The 27,507-nt window shown below is 36.9% G+C and overlaps 3 protein-coding genes across 4 annotated transcripts in view; 2 read left to right on the forward strand and 1 right to left on the reverse strand.

The window, feature by feature from the left end:
• The first annotated feature begins 585 nt into the window (after positions 1-585).
• mfap1 (microfibril associated protein 1) lies at positions 586-8,113 on the forward strand. The gene is made up of 8 exons (XM_017435004.3): positions 586-667; positions 2,180-2,399; positions 2,479-2,617; positions 2,703-2,890; positions 4,941-5,210; positions 5,282-5,441; positions 6,783-6,872; positions 7,098-8,113. The coding sequence occupies exons 1-8, from the start codon at positions 586-588 to the stop codon at positions 7,275-7,277; spliced, it is 1,329 nt and encodes a 442-aa protein (XP_017290493.1). The 3' UTR covers positions 7,278-8,113.
• Positions 7,670-9,907, reverse strand: hypk (huntingtin interacting protein K). The gene is made up of 4 exons (XM_017435005.3): positions 9,704-9,907; positions 9,349-9,404; positions 9,162-9,213; positions 7,670-7,896 (listed from the first exon to the last, which is right to left on the reverse strand). Exons 1-4 carry the CDS (start codon positions 9,863-9,865, stop codon positions 7,801-7,803), a joined length of 366 nt encoding a protein of 121 aa, XP_017290494.1. The 5' UTR covers positions 9,866-9,907; the 3' UTR covers positions 7,670-7,800.
• A 2,037-nt stretch (positions 9,908-11,944) lies between these two features.
• serinc4 (serine incorporator 4) overlaps positions 11,945-27,507 on the forward strand; it is a 40,815-nt gene continuing 25,252 nt past the window's right edge. The window contains exon 1 of one of the 2 annotated variants that reach the window (XM_017435007.2): positions 11,945-12,098. In XM_017435007.2, the coding sequence (XP_017290496.1) occupies positions 12,072-12,098 (27 nt within the window). In that variant the 5' untranslated portion in view covers positions 11,945-12,071. Of the gene's footprint in view, positions 12,099-18,964; positions 19,297-27,507 lie in introns of those variants that run through there. The other variant, XM_017435006.3, reaches the window with a different exon arrangement.

A 27,507-nucleotide genomic window follows, 5' to 3' on the forward strand; every position in this document is an offset into this window, starting at 1 on the left:
ATAGGAATATTATACTGCACATCTGGAAACCTCATGAGTTAAGGATGATCACTATTGATTTCAAGGGGTCTAAGGTCCAGGTCACAGGTGAAACCTACGTAAAAAGCTTGCCTGTTTTTCTGACATGTATTATGTGCATTATTCTTGTTCTTTGATAAGCTAAAACTAAATGGAAGTTTTTTAGTTATTTAATTATTATTTCTTCCTGATTAGAACTGGAAGGTCTTGATGGGAATGGTTTTTACTGACCATGTACAAAAACTTTTAGAGCCACTGGTGGGAGTAACATGCACAAAATGCACTTTTTTTCTCTTTTTATAGATTTGTTTTTATATTTATCTTTAAAAAGTAATTTTTAATTACCATTATCTTACTGTATCATGGCGTGGAACCATAATTACAAATATTTGTATCTAGATGCCTCCCTACAGGCGGAAACCGCCGTCGGAACTATTTTACTTCCGGTCCGTTCGCACATTTTGTTCAACTTCCGTTCGCTTGGAGCTAACAGGAGTTCTTTGCGACTAAGTGGAATATCCTTTTTATTTAACTTTTACCGAGCTTTACATCGTTGACCAGGCAGTCATGTCTAGTCACGAAGCCGTCAACATGAAGCTTCCTCCGATCCAGTCCACGGCTGGAGCCGTGCCGGTCCGGAACGAAAAAGGTGAGACGTCTCGGTTAGCTGCGATAACGTAGCATCACCCAATCTCACCGTTTAACACAAATTATGTGTCCAAAAGGACAAAATATTACTTATAGATTAGCAGTGGTTTAACTAGGTCATCCTGTAAGATTAGTCCTCAACGGGAGTGGAAAAGGAATTAGAGGGAAAAGTTTAATATGTGGATTTGATGTGGAGGAACTGAGAAACATCAACACGAAGTCTAAGAGGTTCAATAGATTTACAAACTACAGAAAACAGTTAAAAATTTAATGCATTTATCTTTCTAATTGGACAAGTTTTATACCTGTATTTTAAAGGTGCTAAAACCTAAACCATTTTTTAAGAATCTATTTTGAAACTTTATCTACTTCCTGTAATAAAAAAGATGTTAAAACATCGATAACTTCCAAATATTCTGTATGCAATTATGCTTGTGGGTTTTTTTAACTTGTTGCTTTGGTTCATCTTGTTTTCTGTTTTACCTGCTCATATGTTTAGGTCTTACATGGTTATATATATACACACTTTCAGACATTTTTTCAGTTTTCATTTTTAATATTTAGGCTGTCTTTATTATTGTTGATGTTACTATTATCTTATAGTGTTGCTTAATAAAATTTTGAAGAGTTTAAATGATCACAAATGAGCTTGTAGATTTATCCTCAAATGAGCATTTTTTTTATTTTGGGGCATTTTGCTGTATTTTACATGAAAGCAAAAAAACTAACAAAATGGTAGGCAAACACATAAGTAGTGGTTAATGAGATTTGTAGAATATTATTTAAAAATAATATAATTAAACACAAGCAAAAACAATAATAAAATCTTAGAGTTGTTAGTTTTTAGGTTTCTTTTGGGGTAAAATCCAGTTTACTGTAGTTTTATTAATGTTTAAAAATATCTTTTGGTGCTCATAAAAGGCACAAAGTATTTCTCAATTAAAAATGCTGGATTTGTCCACAAGTAAATATTTAAATAGGATTACAACTTTCATTTTAATCAAACTAGCTCAAGAGTTTATGTTGAGGAATTTTAAAATCTTTGGATTTATTTATTTTTTTTATTTTTGTTAAGAATTCTGATCTTTGCAACAACTAAAAAATGAATAAATCGAATCTGAAAGCATAAATGTCACCATTAAGTCACGTACTAGCATCACAATTTATTAGTCAGTATTCAGCTAACGTAGTGTATTTTTATCGTGTAAATTCAGTAACTCCAGATTATAATACGTGACTCTAGATTTGCTTCTTTTTCAGGGTTAGGACAAATTATTTTAGGCTTTTGTCATTTTCATCACATTTTCCCACCAAAGCCTCACAGGAGACAGGACAACATCTTTGTTTTGCCTTAGGGTTCTGTTGTATTTTTCTGATTTACTCTCAACAACGATATCATGTTAATCTACAATCATTGGTAGTTTTGCAGGTTTGCTTGTTTTTCCGATCAAAGTCTTGCGTTTTAAAGTTGAGTTAGTTGAAGTCAGCATATCTGTATTTGTGCTTCATACAGGTGAGATCTCCATGGAGAAGGTGAAGGTGAAGAGGTATGTCTCGGGTAAACGTCCGGACTACGCCCCCATGGAGTCGTCCGATGAGGAAGAGGAGGAATTCAAGTTTGCAAAGAAAGGAATGGAAATGGAGCTGCCCGAGGTGGAGCAGCAGGAGGACGACCTCTCTGACCCACGGCTCAAACGTTTGCTCAATCGAACTAATGAAGATGTGGAGGAGAGGTATCGCTGAATTCTTCAGATTTAACTCACGTTATCCCAGCAGCTTGTGCACTGTGTGTTTCTCTTTGTTTGTGCTCAGGCTCGCGAGGCACAGACAGATTGTAGAGCCTGAAGTTGTGGCTGAGAGCAGCGAGGACTCCGATGAAGGCACATGGCACCCTAAGCACGAGGAGAGCAGCGGAGATGAAGATGAGGAGGAGGAAGAAGTGGACGATGAGGTTGCAAAGAAGCCAGCATTTTTATTTATTTGTTTCTATTGCATTTTGAATAAGTTCCTGATCATCTTATCACGATTCTGTGCAGGAAATTGAAAGGAGACGAGCGATGATGCGTCAGCGAGCGTTGGAAAGGAAGAACGAAGAGATGGAGGTCATGGAGGTGGAAGAGGAGGGGAAATCAGGGGAGGAGTCCGAGTCGGAGTCAGAGTATGAAGAATACACAGACAGTGAGGATGAAGCAGAGCCACGACTCAAACCTGTCTTCATTCGCAAGTAGGAATTAAAACGAAAAATGTTGACAAACAAAAACCACATCCGTGAATACTTTGGTATATTTTCTGTTTCTGTATATATTAACATATTTTACTTTAGCTCATCAGTTAAAATATATATGCTCCTCAACTTAAAACAGAGTTCAACAGTCAAAATTAGGGTTACAATTTATTCATCTGTCAGCCATTTAGCATGTAACAACTGAACTGGCTAGTGCTGCTGTGCTGAAGCTCTTCCTCCCACTGTTTATCACTGTTGGTGATGAATTGGAAACAGCATTCTCAAGAGAGTCTCTAAAGTGTCTCATTACGTGGTGTTGTATGGGAACATGTATGTATCTGTAACTTGACACTGTATGTATAGTTTGCATTTGCAAAATCAAATGTTTATCAAAGGATATTTCCAAAAAAACACCTGCCAGCCACAGTGCAGAGCTTTGCTTCAGCTTCACAGGAGGTTTCCTCCCTGAGCTCTTGTTGTGACATCTGTGTTACCTTTGAAAAGTGTACCGCCCCAGTCAAACTCCCCATCTGCCAAAGTCCCAGGGCAGGTCATGCCGGCACAGGCTGAGCACTTGACATCACTTGGAGCTGACGTCACCGGAGAGTAGGGAAATTTTACTGTAGATGTCCTGGGATGCACTTGCACCACTCATAAATGACCTACATTTTTTTTTTCTCTAACTCCTGCAATTGGTGTATAAATATGCATGAGCCACAGCCCTGGAGCAGGTACGCTGAAGCAGATGCTGCTTGCAGAGAAAACACACCATACCCTCTTTGTGTTTTTAGGGAAACGTATTAATTATTTTAAGAGCTTAATCCATGATTTGAATAGAACAGCATCTTACAAATTTCTGTTTTGAGATCTTAGGTTAGTCAGGAAACATAAGAGGCTAAAGTCCTGAATACCAAGGCCTAAAAACTGTTGATAAGTAATAATAATGAATAAAAACTAGTCCAAATCTGATTTCAAAAGTGTACTCCAGTAGATTAAATCATAAATGTGAAAGTGGCTGCCAGGTTAGGTACAAAGCAGGCCGAGGCAGGTACGTGAAATAATGTGCGAGGCCTAGAATAAAGTTCTGCATGCCGTGCACACTAAAATAGGCTGATTTTAAAAGATTGGCCACACAGCTTGCTGGTCACAAACACTCAGTTATCATTGAGACTGCCACTGGAAATTGAACACAATTTTTTAGCAATTTTGAAATGTCACCTAGTCTCCTAACTGGATAAGTTGTAGTTCCACATGAGAAGAAATGGACCAGCTAAATCAGCAGTACCCTATCTGAAACACACAAACTGTATGTAATTTTAAACCTGGTTATACAGCTTCCACGGCTGCGATAAATATTAAATACTAACCATGTATCAATGACTATGACCTATGAGAATTTAAATGGTGAACTTTTCAACTTTATGTACAGATAAATGACGGAATAGAAGCTAAATACAGTTTATAATGAGACGGTACCTCCGGAATAAAATATAACCTGTTAAAAACTAATATAGAGGAAGAAGAAAGGTGCAAAGTAATGAAAACAGCACGAGACAAGAAATAAGCATAATTAAACATGTTGTATGTAAAATTTCTTGATAATCCAAAAGTTCAGACTTTTCTTAAATGTTAATGGGCATCCATGAAATGGTATAAAAAAACTTACAACACTGTGTTAGAAATTGTGAACAGTTTTACCCAAAATAGACTAACTCAACAAAATAAATCTGATTGGCTTTACTATTTTAACAATCTGAATTTTGGCTAAACTCAGTTCAGCTTGCAGGTTTTCTCTCTTAGTGCACACAGCCTACATAAAGCTTGGCTGATGTCAAGGCCCACTATTCATACTTCATTGCTTCTTTAAGGCTTTTACTTAGTTGTTGATACAGGAAAAAGACCGTTTAAATGCATATTTAATAAGTGGTTTATGAGAGGAGCCGTGCAAGTCAAAACAAATTTTCTAATAATTGTGCATATGTTGTTTCTAACAAGGTCAAATCAGTAGAATACCAGATGCATGGCGTTAAATGTTTGTCTTGCATTGCAGAAAAGACAGAGTTACCGTGGCAGAGCGTGAAGCCGAGGAGCAGAAGCAGAGAGAGCTGGAGGCTGAGGCCAAGAAGCAGGCGGAGGAGCGGCGGCGCTACACCCTTAAGATCGTGGAGGAGGAAGCTAAGAAGGAGTTCGAGGAGAACCGACGCACTCTGGCTGCTCTGGAAGCCCTGGACACAGACGGAGAGAACGAGGAAGAAGAATACGAAGCCTGGAAGGTCAGAGAGCTGAAACGCATCAAGAGGGACAGAGAGGCTCGAGAAACGTGAGTCCGAAACCAAATTAAAATGAATTCACGGTGAAAGGATGATGGTAATTTGTGTTGTCTGTCGTCAGCATGGAGAAGGAGAAGGCTGAAATAGAAAGATTCCACAGCTTGACGGAGGAGGAGCGCCGGGCAGAGGTCCGCAACAGTGGCAAAGTCATCACCAACAAAGCCTCAAAAGGCAAATACAAGTTCCTGCAGAAGTACTACCACAGAGGAGCCTTCTTCTTGGTGAGGCACAACAGACATGTTGTCTTTTTGTTTTTTTTGTGTGGTCTGTTTCAACAGAATACAAACAATACATTAAAGCACAGCAAAGAAAGTAGGATAGTTTTTTTTCCCTGTTTAAAGTAAAAATGTAAAGCGCTTTGAGTAGCCAAGTTGGCTAGAAGGGCGCTACATAAATACAGTCTTTTTACCACTTTGTTCAAAGTTTGTTCTGGTTGTTTTTAGAGCTGATTGGACCCACTGGAGTTACTGTGACCTATAATGTGTTGTCATGTCATGTCACGTTGTCAGTCACACAACAGTCTGAGCAGCAACATGTCACATTATATTTACCTGATTAAACACAAAGCTGTATAGAAAGGGCACTGTTTCACTGTTATGGGTTCAGTCTTTGCTCCGATGCTGAGCTATGTGAAGTCACAAAGCATTTTATATGCCTTTATTTATTGCATCTGTTATGTAAATAACCTTATTAAAAGTTCTGTACGGCATAATGTCACATAAATGTGACTTAAGTGGCTCTCCGTGTTAATGTCTGAATGCATTGTGACGTTGCTGCTTGTGTATCTGCACACAAAGTGAATAAGTTACCAGGTGTGAACGCTCTCATCCAGAGTTGACCACTTGAAATCTAATCCCAAGATGGATGTTCACACCAGGTCTGAACAGATCTAGTGTTGACTTCTGTTTTGTTTAGTTTTTCTAATCAAGCATCTTTAAATTGAGTCCTTCCACAATTAGAATGACTTTATATATTCCTGCAGTGTCAAGAACATTTTAGTTCACCTGATGTGTGTGTGATTATTAATTATTCTGACAAATGCAAAGATATTTTACTGCTCATAAATGTTCATTCCAGTCTCCACCAGGGCTCCTGTTTCATCTGCATTTAGATGTTAAAGTTTTGCATATTTAAAGGAAGCAATAAAGACAGAAATAGAAGAAAATGCTCTGAGCCCTCAGTTTTATAGAAAGAAACTGTCTGACTACAATACGTTTAATCAGCAAAATATCTGCTTTATATTTTTCATACCAAATGTAATCATTCATTTGAAAATGAAACTGGTTCCTTCATTTTGGGGACCAGAAAATGATGGCCAAAGAAGCATCCAAGTTTGTTTTTATAGTTTTTAAACGGATTTCCAAAGCTTCAGTAGGCAACAATTTAACAGCAGAACACTTTGATTTATAAAAATTCTTTGGCCAATATTGTCTTTTAGCACCTTTGTTCATGTCTATAAACCAGGCAGCAGTACCAGGCTTATATAAGAGGTGTAAACTGCACATCTGGTCTAGGTTGTACTTGTTGAGTTTTTTTAACGATGAATGTGTGGTTTGTTACAGGACGAGGAGGACGACGTTTACAAGAGAGATTTCAGTGCTCCAACACTGGAGGATCACTTCAACAAAACCATCTTACCCAAAGTCATGCAGGTGAGCATCTTCTTTAGATTTTAATCTTTGATGTGCTTTTAATTTTTTTTTAATCAAAACTTTATTATCTGTTTGTATAAGTAAACAAGTGAAATTAGCAGCTTTTCTAAATGTTGTTTATTGGCCAGTAAATCTTCAAGGACGGACACCTTTCACCGTTATATTCTGTTACTGTAAAATTCCCATTTTTCAGACTTATTTACTGCTTCGTTTTGCTCTCACAAGGTCAAAAACTTTGGCCGGTCAGGACGTACTAAGTACACCCACCTGGTGGACCAGGACACCACGTCGTTCGACTCTGCGTGGGCTCAGGAGAGCGCTCAGAACAGCAAGTTCTTCAAGCAGAAGGCGGCAGGCGTGAGGGACGTGTTTGACCGGCCCACCGTGAAGAAGAGGAAGGCTTAAGATTCATCAACATGTTCCCGTTACAGATTTAGAGACTCAACGGCTGTTTCCAAGGAAGTTAACTTTGTTTTCTGGGACTTTGTTGTGGATGGAAAGGAACACAAACCGATTACTTTGTGTTCAACTAGGAGGCTCAAAATCTAAGGTTGCAGCTGAATATGTGGGACATTTGCTGGGAAAAATAATTAACAATCTGAAGAATATTTCCTAAAGTCACCCAGATTCTTCAGCTGTAAGCAGTCACTTGTGATTTAATGTAAATATTTTACCTGTAATATTTAGTTTGTGGGTTTTTCCACTGACTTTCTGTAAAACCATTTTTTTCCCTGCTTTGTTTTACTACAGTAATTTCAATTAAACTCATTTTCATTGCTTTCACAAACAGGCACAAGTGAGGAAAGAACTTTTATTTAAAACTAAAAAACAAAACTTTGGGGTAGATTCCACCTCCACAGTTCAACCTGTCAGTCTGGATGATTTTACAAGGGTTCAATGAAACAGTCCAGTGTTAAATGATGATCCCTCAGTTGGTCAGAGCCACCAGAGCCTCCACAACGTTCCCCATGTGTTCCCTCAGACTGCGCTCCGCCACGGACCTCGAGATCTCCAGCTCAGACATCTGCAGAACGACAAAATGTAGAGGTTCAGGTGTCTGACTGCAGCTTCAGGGATCCTACAGAGTCTTCAAAAAATATGGAATGCAGCTGTATTTTACAGGTCTGGTTAAGTATGTGAAAATTGTTTCAGTAGAGCTGCACAGTATCAAATTTATCATCATTGCAATATCAATACTGGAAAGAACTGCAAATAAATTATAGACCAATATATGTCAAGTAGCATGCATTCATGTTCTGCTGCTAATATATTTGATCACTTTAACAAGACTCAGTGGTTTTGGTGCCCACACCTGGTTTCGAAGATCATGATAAAGGAAGAAAATGTAGGTTTATCGCAAATGACATAAGGATATTTCCTACTGCATTATCCAAAATTAAGTAGTTTCACATTTGTTGAATAAACAATGACATATAAACACAACCAATATTTTGACTCGGCAAAACTTTTACAAGTAACCTTTTCTCTAAATTTGAGCAGTATTTTAAAGAGAAAAAAAACTGCTTGTAGTTGTAAGAACTTCTTTAACTTTCCATGAGGCACTGTAAAGCCAATAAAAATAAAAAAAACGTATCGAAGAACCTTTTCCCATATCTACTCTTTTACAGAATAGAAGGGATAATTAAGACAAAGAGCGACACTAAAATAATGTATTTATAGATGTTTATGGCTATAGTTTGATAATAAAGGCTGACACGTTTACATTATACATTAGAAGTTACCTGATTGTGTGACATTCTCAATTTGTATCCTAAATTATTTGTAACTTTTTAAAATGGCAGTATTTAATAGCTAAGTTAGTTGAAAGTCCTTGTATCTAACCTTTCATGAACCCAACTTTATTTGTATATAATTCAACTTTTTTGTAAAGTAGGAATGGTTGATCAGTTTTTTTATATCTAGAAATCCCAGCTTAATCATATACATACACACACATATATATATATATATATATATATATATATATATATATATATATATATATTTTTTTTTTTTTTAATTACACAATGTTAAAAATAAAAGACAGACTTTCTCGCAATAAGGAACACTTCTCCTGTATGAACTATGGCCCTCTATGTGACTTTGTTTGTTTATTGATATGTTTTAAAAGGTAAAAAATAAAAACAACGACAACAAAAATTTCCTAAAATTCAATTCTGAAAAAGTCTGGAATTTCAAAATGGAAATTGTGTAAAAATATAGAAGCTAGCAAATTGTATATTATTATATGAACAGATAATCATAAAAATCCTTAAAACAACAACTTACAATGAGCTCGACATCTTCTTTCTTGATGGTGACTTTGGCTAGCTCTTTTTCTCTGAAAACACACAATATGAGGTTATGTCCTAAAAAAATTAAAAAAGTTTGGAATGCACTTTCCAAACTTGCTGAGGATAAATGAGTCTAAATATGGAGGAAAATGGTTTTAAATGAGGTTCAGCACTGATCTTACCTTTCTTGTTTGGCTTTTTGCTCTCGTGATCTTCTATCTCCAATCACTGACATGGCCTGAAAGGAGAAATGGTTGTTTGTAATAGCATTTATAAAAAATAAAATGTGGTCAAGTATAATCTACTAAACCTTGTTTATATTCTGGAGCTATGTTATGGTAAACAATAGCTAATTTTATTACAAAAGTGCGCGTGTGTGTGTACTATGTACTAAATAACTCAAATAAGACAACTCCAAAAGGCCAAATTACGCAGTTTAATACGAAAAGTGATTCTGATTCTCCAGGTTACACTGCAGGCGGCAGCAGCAGCGGCCGCATGTTGTTTCCGGTGCTGTCCTTCGTCCGGAGATCTCACCGTTTCTAAATCCGAACTGGAGATTTCTTTCTCCTCCGCGTAGTCCGTGACTCTCTCCAAATCAGCGGCTCCGCTGTCATGTTTCCGAGGCTTCTCCACCGGTTTTCCAGTGCAGTTTTCCTCGGCTTCGAGATCCAAATCGACGTCTCCCTCCGCTGCCATGTTTGCTTTAACGAGACCGGAACAAAAAGAAAGACTCCACCAAACGTCGGAATGAATACATAGTAACACCGGAAGTATAATTTTTTTATTTATTTGAAATTAGCATGTGTATATCAAAATTCAGTTTTACATCAAACTTAATCATGAAAAAACAATACAGTCAAACATTATTTAAATGAAAAACGTAAATAGAACAAAGGAAAAGGAAACAAATAATAATAGAAATAATAATAATAACACCGGAAGTATAATTTAAAGCGACAAAAAGAAATTTGAATAAATTGACGGTGAAATAACAGAAATGTTAGTGAATCGTATTATCTGTATGACAGTCATTTAGTCAGCTCAATATAAATCATAATTAATAATTACGAGGAAAAAATTAAACATGTTGAATTAAAAACAGGAAAAACAACCAGTATTGGTGATTTTATTTTGGACTTGACACTCTGGTGAAGGAAAACATAAAAGTCAAAATTAAAATTCGAACAAACTTACAACCTACATAAAGCATAAAAACAAACAAACCAGGTCAACTGATTGAGCTTCAATAGAAAATTGGGGTATCTTTTACAACTTTAACAACATGAAATCTTATTGTTCTGAAAATAAAAATTGATTGAGGCACGAACATAAATAACCCATTTCCTCTTCAGTTCTTTAAATTGGGACCAACACCAAGGGGGGTCAGTGAGAGCGGTAATGGCCACCACCTATAAGTTCACTGGGCTACGCAATAGCTCCCATGGACAGACAGTCTTATATGCGTAATCTGTTAGCAAACATTTCAAGAACCACTGGGCAGATTTTTATTGAAACTATTGAAACCAATCATTGCATTTGGACACTACAACTGATTAACCTTTAGAGTCAATCTAATTCAAGTTGGCTTCCACTGCTAATCAACTTAAGTAAACACAAATATGGCTATGACTTTTATAATTTGAGAGATGTTGTGCCAAAAGTTGGTGTGGTAGTAGCTGAGAGTCAGTTCTTACACAAACTCTATGCGTTATCAGATCACGTGAGATCTTTGTTTAAAACTGTGGCATGGAAGTCAGCAGGCAAGGATCGTATTCCTTCAAGGAATACTGTCCTATTATGAATACAAATGTCATAGAGGAGAGGACAAGCCTTAGTGAGTTGTGGATGACTGTACGATTCAGTTAACAATATCAACTGTAAAGTATAAAAAAGATAGAAGGGATAGGAATATATCAGAAATATATCAGAAAGTGATTTTCTAGCTACTATTTTGCAGTATTGTTTTAATAAATTCAATTCAGTTTATTTCTATAGTGCCAAGTAACAACAAAAGCCATCTCAGGGCACTGAACAAAAACATTCACATACATTATAAAAGCCAATTAGTAAAAGTTATCTATCTAAGGAAGCCAGCAGATTGTGTTGAATCTTTACTTTGTTGCAGTCTCCCATCATGAGCAGCACACAGGCAACAGTGAAAAGGAACAACTCCCTTTTCAAAGGAAGAAACCTCCAGCAGAACCAGGTTCCAATAACCCAAATAAGACAACAGCATGATAAAACTCCTCAAATTTTGTGATCGTTTCTAATTACCTATCTAATTACTTATCTACCATCCCCAAGATTCTCATTGGCCCTCATCTAACCATCCCTATGAATACTTTTGAAAGGTGCCTCTGCTTTAGACACAGATGCAGTTAGTTGCTAATTAGTATACAATCTTTATTTCTGATCATACAATAGCCAGTTTACATAAATGAAAATCACTACTATTATTATGTTAGATTTTAAGCAACAATAAAAAATTCCAATGCGTGTATTATGTGACCATCTAACTGTCTGGATCACAAGATCACTTGGTGTTCTCTCTCAGTCTATTTCTGTGAGTTTTAAGAGGTTTATTTGTACTTCAACCACATATATCCTGCCTCCAGATTTTTTTAGGCTTTTCGTGTGCTTGAGCTTTAACAATCCACCCACTGTAATAAGATTAAAGGAAAGAGAAACCCGTTCAAGCTGTCTGCTCAGAGCGGGACTGAAAACCCCATTAGTGCTCTTTAGTAGAGCCCTTCAAGAGATGTGTGGGGCTGTGAGGGGCCTCAAAAATGGCATCAGGTCCAGAAAGAAACCGTTGCCTTCATACAAACCCTTTCATCCTGCTCTATGACTGATGGCTGTTTGACAGTTTGGAACTTGCAAGACTCCAAGTCTCTGGATTATAATGACAGGACACAAGTTTCAAGCTCAGGTGAGACACTTATTGCTCAGATGTTCCTCAGTATTTCAATATCAATAAAGCTCCAATAGTTCTAGTATTCACCTCCAAATACAAATACATTTTGAAGGGAAAAAAAGTCATTCTTAGAGTGAAAATACTGTATGTGATTTGTACTCTGATTTGACACTTTATTGGGTTCCATATTGCTCTCCTCCCTGCAGTCCAAAACATTTTTTTATCTTAATTGGCAATTCATAGTTGACCCCAGGAGTGAGAATGGTTGTTTGATTTTTCTCTGTGTTGGCCTTGCGTTAAACTCTTGATCTGTTCAGATTGTACCTGATGACTGCTGGAATAAGCTCCATACAACAAACAGGATAAAGCTGGTACAGAAAGTGGATGGATGAATGTGTGTAGTTGCTTTCACCACCACTGCAGATTGCTTATTCTTGAAATGTAATTGAGGGTCTTAATTATCTGCATAAACAGAGGAGGTTTGTGGAAGAAGGCAGTCTCACGTTTTTCCACTGTAGAGAGTACTTGGGACCTTTTTTCTTTGTGTCATCTTACTAACGTTTCCAAGTGAACAAAGCCATTACAAAAACTGACCACCGATTGATCAGGCTGATCTCTGACACAGGACTGATGACGTTCTTTCTTCTCTAACTGTTTCACTTAGTGTTATTACCATCAACTTAAGTACTTATGGGGAAGATCTGCTATGGAGAAAAAGTTGAAAAATTCACTCGATGTCAGTCTTATCTCATGAAGTGGAAAAAAAAATCAATGAATGACTATATTAGAGGGTTTATTGTTCCGGATTACAATAGTTTTTCAAACTGTTAAACTATTTGTGACATTAGTCTAAACTTCTGTTGATAATGGACTTTTAGTGGTTTGTGTGTTAGTTTAACAAGCACAGAAAAACAGAACTTTGCATCTTCAAGAGACTAAGAATGTCATATAGGACATTATCAGTTTGTTGAAGTTTGACATGGACATAAATCAGGGACCTTTCGGTTACTGCTGCTTCACTCACTTGGGAAATTTTGGACAAACATGCTTGATGTAATTTAAAGAAGCAAACAAGTGAATACGTTTAATAATGATGATGTTGTTATCCCTCTGGAAGAGTCCACAAGGTTTTTTAGAAGTCACTCTGCAGCTGTTGTGGTGCCTCATGGTTCATAACCTGTCTGGATGGGACAGTTGAACACGTTGTGAAGGTGTAAATGTAACAGCCTCCAGAGTCAATGTTTCTATGGGGCGCCGTTTGTAAAGGAGCTTGTGCTAAAAATTCATGCCTAAATTTTGTCACATTTAGCTTCTGCTAAAAATTCATGCCTAAATTTTGTCACATTTAGCTTCTGCTAAAAATTCATGCCTAAATTTTGTCAGTTACATGTAATTGTTACAGCTACATACTAAATATAAATCTAAATGCTAAATGTTAAATCTAAATGTTAAATGTTAAATCTAAATGTTGTAAAAAGTGACATCAGAAAATCAACACTACATTTTTAAACAGTGTTTGAAGCTAAATGTGACAAAATTTAGGCATGAATTTTTAGCAGAAGCTAAATGTGACAAAATTTAGGCATGAATTTTTAGCACAAGCTCCTTTACAAACGGCGCCCCATATGTTTCTGCCAAGTTGAGAGCAACAGCAGACATTTGCTTCAGTTCAAATGTTACAGCATTAATATTCCTTAATGGAATGCAAATCACCCGCCAGCTTTCATGCCAGAGTTTTAAGTCTTATGTTGAGAAACAGAGTTGTAGCTGTTTTGGTCAAATGTAAAAAAACGTTATGCACCACCTCATGCAGTATTGAGAGAAGTCACAATCAGAGTAAGTGTTGTGAATGACTCTCAGCAACTACCACATCAAATTTTACCTCAATATCTATAAAATTGATTGAGTTATAGCTGTTTTGTTATGGCTGATTTTGATTAGCTGTGGCAGCCATCCTGATTTAGATCAACTACATATATTAATGAGTTCAAATGTACATCCAGTGGTTATTTTTTGAACGTTTCATTAAAATCTGTCCAGTAGTTCATGATGTATTTTGGTAACACACAGACAAAATCATTACTGACTGCCTTCACCTTTTGGCGGCAGTCAATAATAATTGACCTTTGGTTAATAAGACACATGTCTTCTCAAATGTGTTGGATGGGTGTGTAGGCCGGGCAGCTTCTTTACACCACATTGAGAGATTCATTTCTTGTGAAGATGCATTTCTATGTTGAAACTAAAGAAAGAAAAGACACAGGCAAAAACATTATCGCTTGCTTTTTGTCTGTGGCCGACTGAGCTATCCACGTAGACTTGTTGAGTTATACAATGACCAGACGATAGATGAAAGCGTGTTTTTAATATTCTTACAGAATCCTCAGTGAAGTTCCTCACAATATGAGCTTGTTGTGTGTTAGCTGTTATGAAAGGGTGCATTATGTTTCTGTTGGAGAAATGTGGTTATTTACTCTGTCATTTATTTACATTAAACAGACAAAAGTAAAACTCAGTCTAAAACTTTTTATCATTTCAAATAACAAACATTGATGAATAATAAATGGATCATTTTCATTTTTTTCTTTCTTATTGTCAAACAAGGCTTGGACGTCAGCCAGCTGGTATTGCACAACCCCGCTGAAGCCATAGATCGAGCGCTTTCACCTCCACTAATTTGTTTTTGTTTGTTCTCTTTGGCACTTCCTCCTCTCCTCTCTCACAAGGCAGCCCCAATTATCTGAGAGCGAGCGGGCCCCCAGGAATGCTGGGCAGCAGTTTACTGGGCTGCAGGGAGGGACTGCCTCACACTCGGCTCAAGCTGCAGAAAACAAGCCAAAGAAAAATAAAATGACACGACTGGAAACAAATGCTGGTCAGAAGCCAAATTAGATGTTTCTGGAAACAAATATCTGCTAGAAAATGAATTACAGTTAACCTTATTGCAACAAATGCAATGTTCATATGTCATAATTTATTATTTGAACTATATTTTGAGATTTACTGCCCGCCACCGAAAGGCGAAGGCGGAGGATATTGTTTTTGCCCATATCTCTGTGTTTCTGTTTCTTATCAAAGTATTTAATGTATCTCTGGACAAATTCTAATGATAACTTGCAGGAAGTTATGACTAGACGCACATCTACAACTGATCTACCCAATTCAAGATGGAGCCACAGCCAACTGACCTAAAAAAATAAACACAATCCATTCCCCAAATATTGACCCTAAATGTGGTGTGGTAGTAGCTTAGAGTCATTCTCAACTCATACTCTGAGAGTGACCTCTCACAATATCACATGAGATTGCGCTTAAACTTATTTTCAAAGTTTAACCAAAACAGCTCTAACTCTGTTATTTCTATTCATAAGATGATCTTAGTATAAAATGCTAGCATGAAACGGCAGGTTTAATTTATTTCTATTTAGGCTGATTTTGGATCAGATTTGGTTTCTTTGTGTTTGTTTCATGTGTTGCTGCTCTCCTTTTGGTAATTCTTTTTTCTTAATTAAGTCTTTCAGCATTCCTTTTGTATTTTATTTATTTTTTAACCTGTTTGTGTTTTGTTTCAAGTTCCATTCTGTTTGATTTGTTTTATTCTTTTTGTAGGTTCGAGGTTCTTTACGAAGTGTTATTCAGGGAAAGACTTTGGTATTAGTAGCTAATGCTGTGCCAGATTATTCATTACATGTCCACATGCACATTGTAGTATTCCTTGCTACTCCTGCACCGTCTTCAGCCTCAGGGTATTATTCCAACAGCTGCCACTTTGCTCAAAGCTTCTGAGAGAGTCTCCATTCACCGGGTTTGTAAGTTCAAACCTCTTAGGTGAGCATGAACCTGGCTAACCTCTGACTCTTCCTCTTATTTAACTTCCTATTTGTTGCTCACTTCTAAGAAACTGAATCTGGACAGACTGAGGCTCTTCTCAAGAATTCCTGTCAGACTTTGGCACAAACAGAGACAAACAAGTCTAAACACAACTCATAAGATATTAAGGTGTGAAAGCAACAAATGTGACAGCCCTTTCTATTGCCTTTTTTCATCATAAATCCATCAATTTCAAAAGCACAACAGTCATGTTCTGCTAAAAAATAGGCAGATAATTTAGTGTGCAACCAAAACAAATACTGGTAATACAGCACTCAAAATTATTTGACTGCCTCTTGATTTACAGTCAGTCACCACATTTTTGTTATAATCTATTTAATACACAGTGTTTTTGCCCAGTTGCATAGATGTATGTTAGCAAAATATCAAAATTTTATTGACTGAGTTATAGTAAATTTTATTGAGCTAAACTTTGGTGTGGTAGTAGACTTTTAGCATTGTACAAAATTGATTCATCTTATACCGTGGCCGGGTTATGGAGCCAACAGGTCCAAGAGACAAACTCAGACCTCCCTCTCCCCAGAGACACTCTCCAGCTCCCAAGGCTTTCCCAGGTCCCGAACTTGCTAGGTGCAGACCCCAGCAAGTTCAGGGTCTGCACCTAGGTTTCACGCCAAAAAAAATCTTCAGAGGAATGCATCCAGGAGGCATCCTAATCAGCTGCCTAAACCACCTCAGCAGACTCCTTTAGATGTGGAAGAGCAGCAGCTCTACTACAAGCTCTCCCCAGATGATGGAGCTCCTCACCTTATCTCTAAGGCTGAGGTCAGCCACCCTACAAAGGAAGCTCATTTCAGTTTTTTGTATCTGGGATATTTTTCTTTAGGTCATAATCCAAACCTCATGACCATAGATGAGGGCTGGAACGTAAACGAACCAGTAAATTCAGACCTTTACTTTTCAACTCAACTCTTTCTTCACCACAGTAGACTGAAGCAACATCCTTAATACTACAGATGAAGCCCAAATCTGTTGATTATTGTACCACAGTTCAACACAGTTCAGTGTTGCATGTAGAATAATATGATGGCTCAGAGAGAAACAGGCAGCAGCTCTTAAAGTCTCATCTGGGCTGGTGAAGGTCATCCTGACTGAACAGAGACAGGATTATCCTGCTGCACTGGTTTGCACACTAACCCAAATCTAATTTGAGTCCATCTTCATGCACTCATCACTTTTTTATAACCACACACCCATTTCATTTCACTGCTGCTTCAGACAACAAATAGACTATTTATATTATTTTTTTTTTCCATTGGACATATAAAAGCTCCAAGTAACTGATTTGTCAAAAAAAAAACGAAAAAAAAAACCACGCTGTTCTATTTTCACAGAACAATAAGGAACATTTAAAGCTGTGCATCTATTTCAAGTTCAAGTTTATTTATATATTACATTTGAAAACAACTGCCATTTGGAAAATTATAAAAGCAATAAAACATTAAAATGAAGCCAAAAAATCCAATCTCCCATGCTGAATTAAAAGACAATGAGTACAGATGTGTCTTAAAATAAGATTTAAAAACAAGAGTTGATACCTGTTTGAGATGTAGGGTAATTCCATCATTTTTAATAGACATCAGTAGTAACCATGCAAGGTTTAATTTGAAAGATTTTCTTTCTAATACAATAAGAATGTCTTAAACAACAAGTTGTGCTTTTGTAAAAACGTGTTACTTTAATGTTCAAGGTTTATTTTTAATATCTGAAGAATGCAAATTTGATGCAGAAATTGTGCCCATTTTATGTGCATGACAAATAAAGTAAAATAAATAAATAAATAACAAAAAATATACTTCAAGATTTCTTAAGAAACTACACAACTGCACAGCTCACTGGATTGTGCAATCTCAATCCTGTACATTACAAGGGTCGCAAAACAAGGAAGGAGAGGAGGCAAGGTTTATTGTATTGTTGTGTAGATTTATGATAAAAAAGTAATCTTGTTTTGTAGAATAGACAAGACTCGGGGAAAACAGGAACATATAAACGAGTAAACTATGACATGAAAACTGACATCTGAACAGTGGAAATCAAAGACTAAATTAAGGGAGGTGATGAGACATAAGGAACAGGTGTGGTGATTACAAACTCAGGGCAGGTGTGAGAAAAAGACAGGAAAAGAAGACTGACAAAAGAACCTGTACTACAAGAAAGTAGGTAACAGGAAACAAAATAAGGCATGTCAAAAAAAAAATCTAGATGAAGGACATCATGTACAGATCATTGTAGTATGGTTCAAATTTAAAACTAGTAAGTTCTTTCGGCTGCTCCCTTCTTCAGGGGTTGCAAACTTGCACAAACAGTTTGGCAATTGTTTTACACCGGATGCCCTTATTGCTGCAACCTGAGGTTCAAACCTGCAACCTCAGGATTACAAGACTGCAGTACTGACCACCAAGCCACCACAGCCCCATGGTTCAAAGTTAAACCTAACTAATTGTTTTTACAGTGATGTTATGACAAATAGTTCTAAATAGTTAGTATGTTATCAGCTGTAAAATAAGCCATAGAGCACTGAGCACTGAGAATAAGACAAAAGTCTTTGTTAGCTGGCCTGTTCTTTTTAATCATTTTTCAGGCATATAAAACAACTCTTTTTAAAAAATGACATCCTTGTGTGAAAGAATGTTTGATCTTTCCGAGTGCCGTAAGGTGTCAGACTCTGACCTGGACCTGATCTTGAATTAAACCTGGATTAAGGAACTTATTGTCCGATCGGGTTTTTAGTGGGGGTTATTCAGTGCTGGGGGAAGGGACAGGATGGACAGATGGAACAGACACAAGGCCCATGTCGACCTCCCCCTGCCCCTCCTCCCTCCACTCGCTGACTCTCTGCCTAATCTGACCGAGACAGGGGGGAGGGACGAGGGAGGGCACCAGGCTTTCACCACCATCTCTCCTTCTCTCCTGGCAGCAGCCAACACAGTCGCAGAGCGAAGGCATGCAGGACATGAGCAAAAAAACAAGTCATTTCCCCATGATGCTGATGAACCCGGGCCCATGCTGAGGGTCTCCGCTACCGGGAGCCCAGTCGGATAAGATTCCCTGCTAATCCATCAGAAGGAGCGTGGAAGGACAACCTGCTGGACTCTGTGGGCTTCCTTCTCTGACAGGCCTTTCTGAGGTTCTGTTCTGGCCTCCTTGAGGATGTGAGGATCTTTTACAGACTCTGAGGAAAAGCTGTTTGTGCTTGAAGTTCATGGCCAAATGTAGAGTCGTGGTGGCCGAGGACAAGCTGTTCAGAGGCACAATGTCAGCCTCACAGGGGATGAACCGCACTAGTGTCTACAGCTACTTCCTTAACATGGTGGCCTATCAGGTGAGAGCTGATGAGCAGCCCAGGAGGGCCAAAGGTTTCTGCAGACTGTGCAGAGGGGCGGAAAAAAAAAACTTCCAATTGTTAAAAGTTTCTGAAACCAATGACTTTTAACAGTGACAGTGCTGGTAGAGGGATTAACTTTTCATGAAGCTCCTGGAATATTGTTAGTCAAATTCTGTACAGATATCATCAATAAGTGGAAAAGCTTTTAAAATGATCTGTTGAAGTAAAAGTAGCATCACCACAATGTAAAAATAGTTTTCGTTACAGGAGGAGGGGGGAAAGTAAACTTCCTTTCGTGCTGCTGGATTGGATTATTATTACTGATGGATTAATGTATAAGGAGCATTAACGTGTTGTAGCTAATCACCACCTACATCCTTCACATGTACAATAATAATCTGAAAGGTATCTGGTGATCATTGTATAAAACAAAAAGTACAGAATGTCCCTTTATGTTGATATGAAGCTGAATCAGAATCAGTTTCCCTGATCTGGGACTTTATGTTTCTGTTTGGTTTTACAATTCTTTATTGCCTGCCTTCAAAAAGCAAAACTGGGTTAATTTCATTCTGCCCTTGTCTGTGTGTGCATACCGTATGTCTGTCTGTCTGTCTGTAGTGTTGGCAAAATATCCCACGAACCACTGGAAAAATCTTAATGAAATTCCCAGAAAGTAATCATTGGATGTACATCTACAACTGATTAACCTTTGGAGTCAACCCGATTCAAGATGGCCGGCACAGCCAACTGACCTTAAAAAAATGTCCATAACTCACTTTTACAGATACTCACCTCAAATTTGTTGTGATATTAACTGAGACCCAGCAAATATTCTCAGCACTAACAGATTGCCCAAGATGTTTCTCAAAAATTATGCCATCATTGCCAACTATTTGGAGTAAAATAGCTCTCCCTGTCTGTTAGCAAAATATGTCATAAATCACAAGATAAATTTTAATGAAACTTTCATGAAATAATTATCCATTGTACATCTACAACTGATTAACTTGTAGAGTCAACCCAATTAAAGATTACCAGCACAGCAAATCAATATTGTTCAACACAACAATGGCTGTAACTCAGTCAGTTCCGCAAATACTGAACTAAAACTGTGATGTGGTCGTCACTGAGACACATTCACATCATAAACTCCAAGCAATAACAGATTGAGTGAAATCTTGAAATCTCTAACTCCATCCCTTCTCATCATAAGACAACTTTAGTCCAAAACTCTGGCATGAAGGGCCAGTTTTACACATATTTAGCTAAAGTTTGTTGTGGTAGTAGCTGTGAGTCATTCACAACACAGATGCTGAGCCTGTGGTATTACGTCTGTCTGTGCATATTGTTACATTGTGCACGATTACATCTCCATCGTTTCTCAACACAAGAGGGTCTTGGACTATAACTCTGGCATGAAAGGTGGAGGATGGTATGCATTCCTTCAAGGAATGCTGGGTCTTTCGTTCTTTGAGAAAGTCTTGTTTGTCAATCACAGAACACTGTTTTATAGCTTAAATTGAAGAATGGTCAAATAAAAATAATTTATTATTGATTGAAAAACAACGGATGTTGAACTTAGTTGTGATGAAAATAGAAAAGAAATGGGAAGATACCTTTATTCTACCTTAAATACTAATTAAATGCATGATTTTGTGAGTTTATAAGGTGCCAGTAATTTGGAGAACCGCTCCGAGTTGTTCTGTAAAGAGTTGTTTTTCCATCAATAACAGAAACATGTTTTATTTTGAAGAGCTGTTTTAAGACCATTTCTAAAAATGTGACCAAACTGAGCTCAGCTGTGGATTGCTGCATAGTTTATAATCAGCTGCAAGATACATGTCTGTGAATCATTAATTACTTTAAACCTCACCTAAATTTACATCTTTACATCTACGTTTTAAGCATTTAAATAAGTAGCCTACTTCATAATTTTTTACGTTTGGTTGTCTGGAGTATTTAGGAATAGTGAGCATCTCACCTGCAGTAGCCAGTTTTCAGTTTGGAGAATTACAAAGGATTCTTGATGGGTGAGGACAAATTCTCACTGCACCAAGCAAAACTCACTCAAATGTTACCACTTAGTTTATCTCTAATCATAGCTTGGCAACACGACTACCCCCTTAAGGTTTGAAAACGCCTGTGTTGCCCTGTTGATCCAGCTCATTTTTGGTCTGAAATGAGTTAGCACATAAAATGCTAACTATTAGCATAACCACTGTTGTGTGAAGTAGTTATTGTGTTTTGTATCTTGGCTGCAACAGACAGTAGTCAGAACAATTCCTGTTTGGAGAATCAAGGAGGGAGCTAAGCTAACAGCTACTCCAGAACCTGTTAAAATACCTAAAACAATTAAATCTTCAGAATTTTTATAGCATTTCATACACACATTTACTGATTTTGCATAAATTTTGCGACAGTCACTACTCTGGTCAAGCATGCTTAACAGGTTTAGTTTTACAACATGTGTTTCATACAAAACATGTTACAATGATTCTTGCTCTAACATGGTTATCCTTTAATGTAAGTAACCAATAACATCTACAGTTCTGCTCAGAAGTTTACATCCACTCAACATAGGCATAATTTTAATTTAATTTTGGACATTTAAAGTATAATTTGAACTTGTTTTTATCCCAGACATAAAGAATTATATAACATACAATTTCAATAATTTTTAAAAACATAAATTAGGTGGACAAGTTTGAATTTATAATTGATTTTCTCTAATCCTGACAGCATCTGAATTATACACCCAGGCTCATATATCCACACACCTCCAACTAATGTTTGATTACATATCCTTTAGCAAGCCGCACCTCAACCACACTTTTTTTTGCAGCCGCAGCCATCAACAAGCTTCTTGTAGAATTTTGGTTTTTATTTGATCACAACAAACAAATCTTTTTATTCTAGCAAAAAGACACTATCAATTGTAATCAATCATGATACCTCATGAGAGATTTATAGGCTTTGACCATGTCAAGTTAAAATATTCTATAAACTTCAGCACCACTTATTAAAAGATTTAGTAATCCTCACCATGTGTGAATTTGAAAAAAAGAATTCCACACTGGAAAAATAACAATTCAAATAAATCATTAAAAAATCACAAAATAATCTGACATTCATTTACGGTGGATGTAAACTTCTGCCTGCTACTGTATGTAAAACACCTGATACAAATGTAAAGGGATGTAAAAGTGCAAAATTGAGCATTCACTTGAACCTATGCAGAAATGTTACATTTTTGAGGTTTGCATTGTATTAAACAGTGAAAATCATGCTCTTTCTAGTTCCTCAGCTGTTTCTCTTAGTCTGTCAGGAGTCCACACTGAACTCTGCTGACTGCTGTTTTCCACAGGAAATATTTTAAACAGCCAAAAATCTAAAATGTACATCTAATGGTGTCAGAAATAAATGACATCAGATGGTTTTAAATTACCTTCATTTGTTTGTGACAAAAAAAAACAAGTTTGCAGATGAGGATAAATTTGTTGGGACTCTTACAGCTCTGTCAAAACAGTGTTTAATTTCTTATGACAAGTGATACAGTTAAAAGCAAGTGTCTCATTATATCTCAATGCCTTACATATGTGATAGGCTAAATACACAAAAAATAATTTATTTGTTGTTTATTTTACAAAGATATGCTAGACTAGTTTGGACAGATTGGTTAGTACTCTTTAAAAGACTGTTAATCCTTGCATTATAGTCATGTTCATGTTCATGTTCCTCTGACCACAGCTGCCAAAATTATTAAAAAGTATAACGTTCATTGGAGTGCAGCCATTCTCCCAGAGTGTGAACAGGAGAGAAAATGCTATCCCATGTTGATCAGTCAGATAGTGCAGATGGTAGAAAAAAAGACAAGGAAAACATTAAGATGCAAGCTGAAATTCAAGGTCAAAGTATGTCATTTTCTGATTGCACCATCAGTCACATTTTGAATGAATCCTAATGGGTTCTATATAAGAAGATGCAGGAAGCTTCACTATTGACAGAAAAACACTAAATAGATAGACTCATATTCACCAGAAATGCATGTTGACAAGCAATAGTTTTTCTGGGAGAAGTTCCTGGGACTTATAAAACAAACTTATAGCTTTTTGGCCAGTCCCAGTTTTGTATTTTTGATTATTATTGAAGGATACCAACAATGTATTTGTATCTGTAAATTACCTCTGGTGACACTAAGTATTTTTGGTTGTTGGACTAAATATCATCATATTATCACAGCAGATATTTAAAGTAGTGGTTGTTTGTAAAGATGACTGAAAACAAAAATAACCTGCTTAGTAAACTTGATTTTTGGCAATTTATCTGTTTCCAAACTGGCTCCAAACCTTAAACTGAGACTTAACTTACTACAAAGATTGAGTTCAATATAGCATAGATACCCAAAGGAATCATATGCAATAAACTACTAATTAAGATAATTTTTAAAAAACATTTTTTTTGTAGAAATTTATTTTAAAAAGGACAAAAAAAGTGGATATATTAAAGGTAAATAAACTGAAATATGAAAATAGATTTAAAGAAAAACACTCAGAAACTGTTAAAATGTTTGCTTTTGTATGAGAGTGGGTTCTAATGTTCTTTTTAAAATTAATGTATTGTACTTTGGTTAAAAAAGGATAAATAAATAAAAATGACAAATTTAATATCTTTCGAAATGAAGAATAGGTTTTGTTTTTTGGTCAAAAACTAAGAAAAAACACAAAGAAGTAAAATAAACTGGATAAAACTGAGATAACTACTTAGGTTTGTGATTTAGGCAGGATTCGTTCTCACATCAACCTTCAAAATGCTTTGAAAGATGCAGGAGGTTTTTAAAATCATCTATCAGTCTATCTAACAGCAGAATTAAACCTGCTCTGTCATGTTTATGTCAATAAAACCATCTCAAGTTTATGAAGGCTGTTTGGTGTTGAATCAAAATCTGTCTTTACAAATTAGCTCTGCACTGCACCATCAGGAGCTAAAAATTAATAGGATTCTTTGCTCATTAATCATGTCATTGAAAGTTTTTGTCTTTTCATCACATTCTGTGTGATTTACTGACCCATTTTATTATTTGTTTTATTTTTAAATCTAAGTGATTATTCTGTGTTTATAGCAGATAATCTCCCTCGCTCACTGTAACAACTTCACTCTGTGAGCATTAATCCTGCATGATGAACCTCAAACTAGGTCACAGGACAAATACCTTTCAGCAAGTCGCCTCAATCAAAGTTTTATGATTTTTACAACTTTCACTATTTTTGTTTCAGACAAATTTTGACACACAAAAAGATTTGCTCTGTATAAAGTAAACCTTTAATCTGTTAAACAGAATAATATTTATGAAATTTTCTAAAGGTGTGTGTGCTTAAAAATGTCTTTAAAAAAGTTAAATAATTTATGAAGTACACAATAAAATTCAGTCACAAGCCTCATCTAACATGTCTTCTTTGTGGTAAGAAACACGTTTGTTTTTAACTAAAACAAAAATCTAAAAAATTAAAAGTAATAAAAAATACAGGCCTAACAATTAAAAGTAATAAAAAAAGATAGAAAAACTCAAACTGAACCAACAAAAAGAAATATCTTAAAGAGTTTTTAACAAAAAATGACCTGAGATAGACTCTGGTCTTCCTCCTGCTGTACATCACATTAGTCAGCCAAACTCTCTGGAAAACTCTCTGCAGTCCACATCTTTGTGAACATTCAAAATATTTTATTGTTAATATGTGGGGACAAAATGGACAAACTGTTTCTTTAAGAGAGTTTCGCAGAATGAAATTCATTTTGAGTTACTGATCTATTTTTGTTCAATCTTCCTTTTAGTGAGATGATGTTGGGTAATCTTCTCTGTATTATCCTTCAGATTATAACTTCCACGTGACGGGTAATAATGATGAGGACTCACTGCACCGTCATGCAGAGGGGTAGGACTGGGGGAGAAAGGATATTGTTTACCCAGGGCTAACTGCAGGGAAGGGCCCTCAAAAAGCCTGGGATAAAAGGGCTAAAATAAAGCAATAGTTCAAAAACCAGAGGAATTTTCGATTTTTTTCTGACCCACTTCTTATGTTGTGACCCCGTTGAACCAGACTGACCTGCAGACTGAAATGTGCTGAGTTAGCTAAGGCAGCAGACAGATGTGTTTGGAGCTTTTGCCTCCTTGAATTTAGTTCAGGATCAGCAGTGATGGGCTTACATCCAGTCCTGATTCACCAGAATCAGAAGCAGCCAGATGTTGTTGGACTCATTAGATTAATCTGCCACTAACCATCCTGCTGCCAAACACCATAATGTAGGTTATTTGATACAATTCAGCCTGACTCCAGACTGTCTGACCTGCAATGCTTAGACTCTGTACATTCAGGGACCGACTCTTTCCAACCTAAAGGTTTGGTGTTGCAGTTGGAGTAGGTTTATTAAACAGGATTGCAATGAAAGTGTGGCTACATTGGATGCAAATGTTCAATTCTGTAGCGTTAATTTTGAACACTCTGCAGCTGAGATTTCTTAGAACAGATTCAGGAACAAAGGCACCAATGTTGTGAGGTTATTTACACCTTTGATAATGCTTTTATAAGGTTTTACAGACATTTTAATAGTTGATAAATGGTAAATGGCTTGCACTTTTATAGAGCTTTGTCTAGTCCAAGGACCCCAAAGCACTGAGTTGAGTTTAAAGGCTTGACTACTTATGATCATTTATGTCAACACGTGGGCAAAAGTTTTAGGAACAATATGCTATTAACTATGGTGATGGCCACTGAAGTACATTAACTCCTAATATAAAATTCAAATTATTTAACCTTCCAATCCCAAACAAAGTATGCTCAAGCATCAGTGATAGGTCCCTTTAGGACAGGGCCATTCAACTTCAGCATTTACTCTAAAATTGTCAAACTTTTAAATCTACTTTCCATCCTTTTTGGCTTTTAAAAAGGGCATCTTGACATTTTTTATGAGCTTAGCTGTAACTTTTGCTGTTGTCTTCTGTCCATAACACCTAACTCCATTTTGTACAGATCAGATAGATTAGTCCATCAGACAACTGCTTGTGTTGTCAAGATTAACCAAAGATTGTCTGTTTGAGAGACGCAGACTTCTAGCTTAATATGAGGTTCAAGGAAGTAGCTCTTATATATACTGCATATTATAAGTATTATATTCAGATGAAATTGTTTCAGATTCTGGCAGCTTTGAGGGAGCCATTTTTAAAAGGGCCATATCAGGCTAGTGGGCCACTTGATGTACAGGTCAAAAGCAGTCTAAAAAAAATGACCCACGGTACCAACAATTCTACAAAATTTTAGGTCTGTTTACAAAGTTATTTAGTTTATTGAACAAAACAAACACTAGAAATTCAACCTACCTATATACAATCTCTGCTCATTTTTGTTGGCTCATTAGCGGTCAGAATATGGACCTAAAACCTTTTTTTTCACCCAGCAGTGCTCTGCAGTTCTCAGGTCAGAAGAGATATTGTCATGATTTCTAGCATTTTTGGGTTTGTTCTTAGTTTTGTTTTGGGTTCTTGTTTTTCCTGCTTTCTTCAGTTTTGTTTTTTCCTTTTGAGTTTTATTTTATACTTTTGGTTTTGTTCTCATGTTCTGTCTGTCTGCCTCTTGGTTCTGTCCTCATGGTCTTTATTTGTCATTATCCTCTCTCTGCCCTCAGTCTACTCCTGCTTTCTGCCACACCCATCTCCACCTGTCGTCAATCTTCGTTACTCACCTGTGCCCACTTCACCTGATTGTCCCCAGTGTTTAAATCTTGGTCTTCCTCTCCACCTCCCTGCCGATTAATTGTTGTTTGTTTGTGTTTGGTACCAGTCTGGTCCCTCTTTGTTTCTGTTTCATTCCTTCCTGACTGCCAGTGGCAGTAAACAAAGTGGATATGTCTCCTCGCGCTCCGCGCAGGTCGAGAATTAATGTAAACAAAGTCACGCACGTGACACGTAGCTCACCTGGGCGTGCGTCTATAAATAGCACGTGTGAGGCTACGTTCGGCCTCTTTGTTCTTCTCGCGGTCGACCTGGCGTGCTTCACAGGTTGATTTGCTCCATAAGTCCGTTTCTTCGGTACTTATTGCAGGGATAAGGAGGTACACGTTGGTGTACGGTAAGGCGTCATCCTGCCTGTGACTTTTTGGTCGGAGTGCTCGTGGAGCCCTCTAAGGCGGTGGGTGACACGTCTCAATTGTTTGTTT

The sequence above is a fragment of the Kryptolebias marmoratus genome, linkage group LG15, assembly GCF_001649575.2.
Source record: "Kryptolebias marmoratus isolate JLee-2015 linkage group LG15, ASM164957v2, whole genome shotgun sequence".
Taxonomy (NCBI): domain Eukaryota; kingdom Metazoa; phylum Chordata; class Actinopteri; order Cyprinodontiformes; family Rivulidae; genus Kryptolebias; species Kryptolebias marmoratus.

Excerpts from the sequence above, each read along its gene's own strand:
- hypk (XM_017435005.3), bottom strand. The coding sequence starts at position 9,865 with ATGGCAGCGGAGGGAGACGTCGATTTGGATCTCGAAGCCGAGGAAAAC. Across the intron at positions 9,405-9,703 it reads CCAGTTCGGATTTAGAAACG|GCCATGTCAGTGATTGGAGA; the intron begins GTGAGATCTCCG and ends TTCTCCTTTCAG. Across the intron at positions 9,214-9,348 it reads CAAAAAGCCAAACAAGAAAG|AGAAAAAGAGCTAGCCAAAG; the intron begins GTAAGATCAGTG and ends GTGTGTTTTCAG.
- mfap1 (XM_017435004.3), top strand. The coding sequence starts at position 586 with ATGTCTAGTCACGAAGCCGTCAACATGAAGCTTCCTCCGATCCAGTCC. Across the intron at positions 2,891-4,940 it reads AAACCTGTCTTCATTCGCAA|AAAAGACAGAGTTACCGTGG; the intron begins GTAGGAATTAAA and ends CTTGCATTGCAG. Across the intron at positions 6,873-7,097 it reads TCTTACCCAAAGTCATGCAG|GTCAAAAACTTTGGCCGGTC; the intron begins GTGAGCATCTTC and ends TGCTCTCACAAG.